Genomic DNA, 10,264 nt, shown 5'->3' with positions numbered 1-10,264 from the left:
TCTCAGGATGGCTCTGTGGACAGGACTAAGATTTTTCACAGAACAAAGACATTCTTGAGGATGATCACACAGCATGAGGCATGAAGGCACCTCATGCACCAGGCTGCTCTCCAATTTAGGATCCTTTTACCTGGACTGATGAGCCTCACAGTCGTGCTCAAAGTGTCCCAGGTTTTGCACAGTTAGGAGGAACTCCAGAGGAGGATGACTTCTCTGCTCTACAGTCTCCTGCTGGGTCTCCTTGTGCTCCAGATCTTTGGTAAGATGAAGCTTTTCAATACCTGGATGTGACAGTATGAGGGGAATGGCCTGTATCATGATGATAAATATTAATGTTCTGAAGGCATAATGTCACAAACAGTCGTGTTGATTTCAACATGCTATTTTCATCAGATGTGTTTATGCAAATGTTGGATTCAAAGCTTAGACGTGGCTAGTTTGCTTAGCTTCAGATCTGGGCTGTTGGAAAACACTGGAGGCGTTCTGTGATAAATCAGGAAAAACAGGTTGCAGTTGACCAATCTGCCTCCTGATGCTTTGGAACTGCGTGAACCCTTCTTATTTGTACAAGTTAAGCTGAAAAACACTGCAGGTCAAGAGGTCTTTGCTTCCCCCTGCTCTATTACCAAACTACAAAACATCACTACACACCTATTGATGACTCATCAACTGTCTGCTGTTTGGAAACCTAATCAAGTCAAATTTTCCAAAACAAAAATCTTTGTGGTGATACATGAGAGTGTAACACCTGAGAATTAAATCTGTTTTCAATCCATGGAGCCATGGTTTAGCATTATTACAGTAATGCAACACAAGCAGATTCCACAGCAAGGCCCAAAGCCTTATGCAGGATCACAAACCTCCCTCACCGTAGTCGCTTAGTACACTCATCAGCTCTGATGGTAAACCTATGAATCACTCTATGCTCACTTTACTGTCCGGTATAAAGTAATAAATTCTAAAGCTGCACAACACTTAATAGAAAATTTAAGTTAATCCGCCTCCGAAAGCACAAACTTCAGTTTTAATTTGATTTTATATGACAGCTCAACCTGAACTAGTTTGTAACTGTAAAGGAATTATGCAGGTTTTTGACAACAAACATTTCGAATATGTGGCATACACCTTGATCCAAAAGTTTATGAAGGTAGAATGTAGAAGGTAAGCCGCTGTCCCTGTTTTTTTATATTTGGCCTCATTACTCTCCCTGTTTAATTGAACCAACCCATCTGTACCTGTTAAAAAGACACGCATGATATCTTGTTCAAGCTGGTTTGCAGTGTTAGCTTTATGCTACATATCGCATTTTTTATGTCAGAAAACAAAAATCTCTACTTTGGTTTGCTGGATTCCTGATAGGAATTCTGTTAGAACTGCAAGCCTGGACTTTTAAATGTTTTTATTTTACCAAGATCACTTCTACTCTATAGTTCAATTATGGATTAAAGCACTAATAATGATCCTGTCAAGCAGATTTATCCAAGGTTACCCCATATGGAGCACTGGAAGGCCAATTTATTTTATTTAACAAGGTTTTGGCCGTGGTGAAAATACTTTTCTATTAGGAGGAAAGGAATGATCACCACTTTGCTTATCGTGATCATCCTGACATGCTGAATAGCAATGTGCATAAGTTCCATATGGGTCTGAACAATATCTCTTTTCAAACCTTCCAGCGTGAAGCACCCAGTTCCTGCACTAGGTAACTAAATAAAAGAAAACAGCCAAGTTATGTAGATAATCTTTGGTATCGTAGTAAAGTAGCCCTGCTGTCCCTGCCTCCCATTGCTACCACACATTGTGATGAAACTGCAGCATTCATTTGATTTCTATTTGAATTTTCCATTTCTACAAAGTTATCCAGTCTGTACATGACTGCAGGAACTGAAAATAGGTCCTCAGACAACACATTCTTTGTCAATACCATTTTTATGTTATTATAATGTTAAAAAATCTATGTTTTTTTTTCTTTTTAACAAACATAATGCCTATTTTCCCTAGGAGTTAACATGAACTGTCAGTAATCAAAGCTGCTCCTTAGAAAAGAACACAGATAGGTTGGTTTTGGTAAAAATTTCTAAGAAGAATATTACTGATAAGCACAATATCCCAGATAATAAAATTGGACATGACTATCAAAGTGAAAACAACCCAAATATTTCTATGTGTTTAGATGGGTATATACTGTAAAAAAAATTATAATTTCATCCCTCAGAGAGCAAGAAATATATATGTAAAAAAAAAACTGCTATTACTATATGGTGGGCGTGGGATCTGGGCTAGCATTCCAACATGAAAACAGAACTCTCCCACAGAGCAAATAAGAACTGGAATGTGTGGAAAATTTAAAGGAGTCAAGTCACGTACCATGACTTTTATCCAGTAGCTCTCTCTGGTTATATACAAAGACTTTCTAATTTAATTATAGTCCCCTGTTGGCTTAGTATTTCTACGTTCTGCGTTTTAGATTATTGCTCATGTGTGCAATAAGTAAACTAATAGGTTGTGGCAAAATTATTTTCAGGCTAAGACAGAACTAAGTAAACTCTAAATGGACAAATACTCGGTATATATTGCTTTATTTTAACATGAATATGTTTTGGGTGTTTTTTTTAAGGCATATTTCAGTATGTTGCCCATTTAGCTTTTTCATTAATGCATCATCATCATCATCATCATCATCATGCATCATCATCATCATCATCATCATCATCATCATCATCATCATCATCATCATCATCAACATCATCAACAGCTCATAGAACGGATGATCCAATAAATCTGTTTATGCCGATTGGTATTGAGTGGAAAATCCCATAGATACAAATAGCAAAACTGTTCAACTTTTCTACTGTACGTATCACTGGTTACACACAAAGTATGATTGGTCGCCTATTTGTTAAGGTTAGGCTCCATCCTCACCTTTCATCTAAAGACATTCAGCCCAGCAAAAAGCTTAATTACACAAACCACCAGGATGGGATATATGTCTCTTATCAGTGGAGAGTGTAAGACTTGTTGGCAAAAAATGGATTTAACTGCATATTTATATTTCTTTAAATTCAAATCATATCCAATCTGTTCTGAAAACAACATATACCTTAGGTTTATATGCTGTTTTAAAAGATCAAATAATGTCTAAGCATATAGTGAGTGAAACAAATAAGGAAGGACTATTGGCTTAGAACCCTACAGCTCTCTACACTTAGAAAAAACAAGTGGCTTTGCTGCTGATGCTGCTGCCTTTATAAGCAGCACCCAACATCCTTACTACCCCAACACCAGCAGAAACATGAATGCTAGCATATTGTTGGGATCCCTTTAACCATGACTGTCAGTCAGATTAGGGTGTTTTTGGAGCAGCACTGTCAGCACATCTGGCTACATTACAGAGGTTGTTAGGATACGATACCAACTGTCTTTAAAACCCCGTGCATTGCATTGTAAGACCTGCAGGTAGAAGAAGGCACAGCTAAGTTAAATCTCTTATGATAACTTAAAGAAGCAGACAGGAGTGGTTCAGTCATTCTAAATAATCTTTTGTGGACCCCCCACCCCCATCTGGGTGAATTGCTTCGGGGGGAATTACTCTTCCTCGCTATCTGGATTGCGGAATACAATTTAACAGTTGTGTTTGCCTCAGGGTCTGTGCCAACGGCCTCCAGCAACGCACCAAACTTTAGGTTGTATGAAAGTGCATAGTGATATGATAGGAGCTTAAAAGTGTTTTTATTTTTACACTTGAGCACATCTACTTAAGGCGTTCAGTGTTGTGATAAAGAAGTGAAAATAAAGATAGAGGAAGCTAGTATAAAAAGACATTGCCAGATAAGCAAGATCTCATATGTAGGTATTTTTTGGTCTTTCAGAAATAAAACTGCTGAACAGTTATAGCTGAGTTGTAATCCCACAAAGAAACACTCTGAAGGCCTCTAATATATAAGTAAAAAAAAAAAAAAAGAAAAGTATCTTCTATTTTTGTTTTTATCATTTTGTTTGCCATGTGCCTTATCTGACGCAAGGACTCAGTCAGCAGCAACACGGGCTGCATGTCTACATTGTAATTACAGCTGTCAGAGGGCAAACAATGAGTTTATTTGTATTAGCTTAATGTCCACAAACATTCATTCAGCTCCTCTTTAGCAGCACGCCAGAGAAAATAAAGCACTGTGACAGGTGCAAACAAGCTTGTGCACCTCAACTGTTAAATCCAGGTTGCAGAGTTTAACATCATAGCTATTTCTGCTTGTGTGTTCATTTTGAAAATGCGGCCACAAAGGGAAAAAAAACATCTAAGCATTGTCTGTTTAATTGTTAATGCTGTAGTGCTTCAGATACCTGATACGCATGAACATTGTGGGTAGACCTTCCTCATTCTTTGTGTTGAGGGGCCACTTTGACTGTGCTGTCCAGACGCTGAGGTAACCTCAGAGTTTGCTTTGAAAGTTTATCCTGGGCGACTAGTTCAGTGACATATCTTTGCTTGTACTCAGCCTTTTGGTAGACATCCTGCTTTCATTCTCCTCCTTGTTTTTCTGTTTTCCCGTCAAAAACTTATAAAGCTTGACGGTATTCTGTCTGTATTGAAAAGTTTTATTTATCATTATCAAGACATCAGATTAAAAAAAGGACATTAGAATTTAAAGCTTGAGTGACATCTCCTTAGGGCAGTTGTTTGCAATTGATTTGATTTGGTACGTATTAAGCAAAGAGGCTGAATCCAAGTGCACACCACACTTTTCAGACGTATTGTTTTACATTATATTTCAATCATCTAATTTCTGTTGTGCTGTTTTTTTTTTAGTTTTCAAGTAGAACTTAAATAATACCCATCCAATCTGTTGTTGCAAAAGGACAATATGAAAGTTTTTTTTATGTTTCTGTTTCTTCCATATTATTTATTTTTCTGCCATTTCAGGTAGATTGGATTCTTAGTTATTTCTTCGGTTTATGCACATTAAGTGTTAATTATGTCTGATGTCTTCATATTTGTTTACTTCTGTTGATTTTCCTTCCTCCCGCAGCTCCCATTCCCTTCATTGGTTCCAGCTGTTTGTCCCTCTGCTAACACCTGCTCATTTATGCCTTTTTCTTCTTCTGCCTTTGTATTTAAGCTCTCTGGTTACCAGTAATCCCTGCTGGGTTTTTTTCTGTGGATTTCCTTATTCTCTATTTTTCTGGCTCCGATTCTATCTTCTAGTTAGCTGTTATCTGTCATCGTCTGTTTATTTCTATTGTTTGTTTTTTTTTGGCCTGCTCCTTAAGTTATTACTTTGTAAGTTCTCTTTTAAAATCATACCCCTGCTAGGCCATGTATTTGAGTTCTCTCTTAATCACATTTTAAAAACTCTGTGTAGATAAAGAAAATGTATTATATTAATACATACAATGGGCAATTCAATATAATATACACTAGAACTTTGCATGTTAACAATGTCAAGTATTTGGTACCTTGGCCAGGCTTTTGCTGATCTTTCTGATGACAACAGATCTAGATTTTACTGAACAAAATTGTGGATTTCAGGGAGGATGACAATGCTTATAGAAAAAGGAAATAAAAGTGGGGAAAATGTTGTTGTCATCACAATATCTAACAAAAATATTGCATATCTTCTGTTATTGTTCACCCCTAGTAGATAACTTTTAAACTATAATAACATGCATAGGTAAACATTGGTTTGTATCTAAATGGCCTCACAAATAAAGACATTTTTAAAACAAAACAAAGATAAAACGGTTTAATTGTCGTTATTATAGACATTTTTAGCACTCTAACAGCTGCCTGCAGGTAGGATCAACAATCGCAGTACACTGTGGCTTGTCAGTAATGAAGATTTTTTTTTTCTCTGTGTCAATATGCATAATCAGACTGACATTAATGTTTATACAAAAAACAATGTTTTTATTGTGCCTCTTTATAGATAATATAAAGAGGAGCAAAAAGGCCACTTTGGTCCAAAAAAGGGGTAATCTTAGTTTAACAGGAAGAATACACCTGGAATGCAAAGGATGGTCTGCACTGATGAGCTCTCCTGATTGTTTGTTATATCAGGAAAAGATAAGGTCAGAGCAACCATGTGTGTTTTGCCAACAGTGAAGCAGCATTAAACAACTCTTGTATGGGGGTGCTTCTTTCAAAAGGAGTTGGTTTCCCTCCAGTGTTACCTCACAACTAGTCTATGAATGAAGGGAGGAATCAACCAGTCCCTCAAGTGATTATCTTTCACCAAATTTTCTAAATGTGGTGATAACTAAATCTGATGGTAAATAAATAAAACTGATAATGACATGGTCAAAGATCAAAAGTCAGTTATTTGATTAAAAGCCAAGCATCTCGTTGATCTACTGTACATAAGAGAATAAAGAAGAAGGATGTTGATCATTTTTAGCACCATAATCAGGAAGATACTTTTTTCTTTCTCCTGTCCAGCTGTTGGTTTATTTGCATAATTTTGAACATAAAATCTTAAAAAGCTCATTCATACCATATATTTTACTGGTGGATTTCTTTTTCAGAACTTTATTGCTCTCACGTTGGAGAAATTCACTTCTGCATTATGCCATCCCCTTGTGCTGTACACGAGGAGCAGTCTGGGATTAAGGGTCTTGCTCAGGGATCCAGATGGGCAGTCTGTAGGCTCGTAGCCTGTTTCTCAATATGTTGTTTTATTAAAACCTTAAATATTTATTAAATTAAGGGTTGCATGGTGGCACCATTTGTAGCTGTTGAAGGTTCCAGGATCAATTCCTGGCCCGGGGTCTTTCTGCATGTAGTTTGCTTGTTATCCATGTCCATAAATATGACTTTTAGGTTAATTGGCTCCTTTGGAGTGAGTGTGTGTGGCTGTATGTATTTGTGTGTCTCTGTGTTGCCGTGCAACAGACTGGCAACCTGTCCAAGATGAACCCCGCCTCTCGCCTGTACGCTGACCAGCTCCACTGCCACCCTGACAGATGGACCGAAATTTACAATTAAACTGAGATTATATGGGACAGACTAGCAGTAGTAGTGCATAATAGAAAATGGAAAATTAAACAAAGCTTGACAAAAGAAATATTAAGAGGTAAGGATTATGTATAAATCAGCTTCAGGCTTGGAATGCATGGACTTGACTTGGAAGCTGTCTCTATGATTGGATTGAAATTCCGCTTTTTATGAGAAAGTTTCCAGACTATAAAAAAGGCAAGTGTTAGGATTATTTTTTTATTGATGATGTGTGAGTCTGTTAAACCCTAAAAATACCTGCCTGTTGTCAGAATTAATGTTTTCCCAAGTAGTTTTACTAATTACAATAGTTCCTCTGTCAGAATCAAATGGCATTTTCATTATGTACATGGCAAAGATTTGGGAATGGAGTGAGAGCAGTGTCCTTGATCTAAAAACATGGTGGAGCCCTGAAGGTCTCCTCATTTACAAACGTGTGTGATGTAATGATGTGATGATGTGGCATAATGGAGTTCTATAAAATGATTCGGGGCTGTTTTCAATGAGATGTGAGCACAGTTGGTAAGCAGCTGCCAAATGTAACTCAAAGCAACATCTCTGATCTGAGTAAGATTACAATTTCTATCAAAATTTGTTGTCTTGTATCATTGTTATGTAATACATATACAATATAAGGTGTTATTTAAAGAGTGCCTCAAACGATCTCTTCTCAGGAAAGAGTCTGGGGGAGAAACACAAATCTTTTCTTAACACAAGGCAACGCTATTTGTAAAGCACAGTTCAGTACGAAGACAATTCAAAGGGCTTTACATTAATTAAACCATAAGATAAAAGGAAACTAAAAGTAGAATAAAAGCAAGCGGAAAAAGAAGCATACATGGTTTTTTATTTGGATCCAAATAAATAAATTAAAATGAGCTAAATAGAGTAAACCAAGTGATAAACAAGTGATGAATCCTAAACCAGCAGCAGCATTAAATACTTGGCTACAGGACATTTACTGTAAGTACGCCCCCTCTATTGTCAGGAGACTGTGATGAAAGGCCACAAGCACAACAAAATTATCATCAAGGCCTTTGTTTGTTTTTTGCTTTTTTGTACCTTGAGGTTTTTTCCTTTTTTGTTAATTATTTAGCTAAACTCAGGTAGTTTGAAAAACTGTCTTTTAAAGGTAGGTTTAAAATGTCTGCTGTGTTCCTTGTTGCAGGTTGTTCAGTAATGTCTTCCCAAACGCATTTAGTGGTTTCTAAAACACCTTGATTTATTCTGATAATAAATTCTCCATAGATGGACTCAAAGAACTTGAAGCATGTGATGACTTTGTTTACACTGAATTCTTGTTTAGTACTCTAAGGGTAGAGGAAACTGAATCTGAATGATTGCAAAAGTTTCAAGATTTAAAAAAATACGTAAATATAAATGTTTTTCCTTCCACTTCATAATCATTTGCTTTTTCTTATCTGTGTCAAAAGATGTTTTTGTGAGTTTTAGCACTTTTACCTGAACAAAATCCAAAAGAGCTGAAAGGCTTGCTGCAATGGGTTACCTGTAAGAACTTATTATTTTATCAATCTTTGTGTTTCAGTGACGGGGATACAGGGAGAGTCTAAGGAAGATCCATCCAAGCTTACCTTACAGTCTTTGGAGGAGAAGGAAACAGTCTTGCCCTGCCTCTATGAAGAGAGCGGAGTCAGTATAGTTCAGGTTAGCTGGTACAAGATAAAGTCTGATGGGACCAAGGAGCAAATTATCACTGCAAGCCCCACCGACGGCCAGATGGGTAGGTTATTTTACCTACATCTTTTTCACCTTTTTTGTTGACATACAGTTTCAAAAATTAGTTTTTAAATATTTATCAATTTTTCCACAATATTTCTATAGCTTTCCATATTCTTGCTATCTTACTTTCATGTATACTTTTTTGTAAAAAGTCGGAAAATAAAACATTCTTGCTTCATTTGTCAAAACTTGGTTTGATCTAAATAAAAAAAATAATACTGACAGAGATACATTAAAGCAGTGCTGAAGTTATTTTGTCACAAATCTCTTTTTGTATCAGTAAAAAGGATAATTATTTAAAATAAGCACAAAAAAACATACACACAAAGACAACAACAACAACAAACAATGCAATTTTTAATTGGTTAAAAAAGCAAGAATCTTTGTAGGAAACAGAAATGTGAATTCTAGACTGAGAACTTAATAAGGGTTTTTTTATCAAATGCATTCAGTTCGTATAATTCCTTAGGTCTGGATTAAACAAAACTAAAGAAAGTGTCAGCAGTAAAAACAAGAATTGGTTCTTCATCTTTATAAAAGATTGATGTGATTCCAAAACTTTTACATGAAAAAAGTGTGCATTTTAAAAGTTAAATACTTTGAGAGGTTTTAATTGGTTGGTTAAAATGCTGCCCTGAGCCTTGTTTGTAATCGGCCTGACTTTCATCCGCGGTCAGACGCCCCTGCGTCATCTCTTAGCTCTGTTACCCTAGAGACAGTGAAAACCACATCCTCTAAAGGGATGACTTTCAGATGAAACTAAACATAAACTCTTTTTATATTAAGTGAAGCAGAGGGATGGTTACAGAGACCAGTGCTGAGGCTCATGCCAGAATGAACAAAGAGAACTGAATCAGCACATTTTTATAAAAGCTGGGTGTTCACCTCCTCACATGATGTCAGTAGAGCTATGTGTTACTACATGGGAATAATAGCATAATAAGGGGTACCAAACCCTATGTGTTTCTGTAGCCTTCTAATGTTGTGAATAGGTTATGAATACATTAATAACTGGAACTGGAAGTAATAATTTATTAATTATAATAATGTAATTCAAATCAATGATAAAACCAAGTAATTATTTTTAGTCAAATTATTATAACTAACAATTTGCTTATTTACCAGGTGTTATTAACAGCTTACCTTTGTGGCTGGACACTTTAGACCGTTTGTTAAAATCCAAGTTGTCTTCACCATTGGTAAATGTAATTTACTTGGTTAAAAAAATAATCAGAGATATTAATTATTAACCACAAGGAAAATATTTGTCAAGTTGTTAACTCAAAGCAGTTAATCCAGTTCTTATAGACAATTGGTCACCGCTATATATATTCACTAAGAACCACAACTGAAAACAACAAGGGGTTCTTTGTTGAACCAAGCAGTATTATTATTATTATTATTATTATTATTATTATTATTATTATCCTATATTATTGTCCTTGAGGTTCATTAGTTCAGCTGTTTTAATGCACTGAAGAAATGTCCATCAGATTAGCAACATATATTATATATAGCAAAGTGGTCTTTGGTAACAGT

The 10,264-nt window shown here is 36.0% G+C and overlaps 1 protein-coding gene across 1 annotated transcript in view; it reads left to right on the top strand.

The window, feature by feature from the left end:
• The first annotated feature begins 6 nt into the window (after positions 1–6).
• LOC107100166 (nectin-4-like) overlaps positions 7–10,264 on the top strand; it is a 14,771-nt gene continuing 4,513 nt past the window's right edge. Inside the window, exons 1-2 of the mRNA XM_015398555.1 lie at positions 7–259; positions 8,532–8,726. Of these exons, the coding sequence (XP_015254041.1) occupies positions 205–259; positions 8,532–8,726 (250 nt within the window). The 5' untranslated portion in view covers positions 7–204. The remainder of the gene's footprint in view (positions 260–8,531; positions 8,727–10,264) is intronic.

The sequence above is a fragment of the Cyprinodon variegatus genome, unplaced genomic scaffold (assembly GCF_000732505.1).
Source record: "Cyprinodon variegatus isolate N-32 unplaced genomic scaffold, C_variegatus-1.0 Scaffold940, whole genome shotgun sequence".
In the NCBI taxonomy this organism is placed as follows: Eukaryota; Metazoa; Chordata; class Actinopteri; order Cyprinodontiformes; family Cyprinodontidae; genus Cyprinodon; species Cyprinodon variegatus.
The sequence above is the reverse complement of the archived record's forward strand: the minus strand, read 5'-3'. Positions and strand labels throughout refer to the sequence as shown.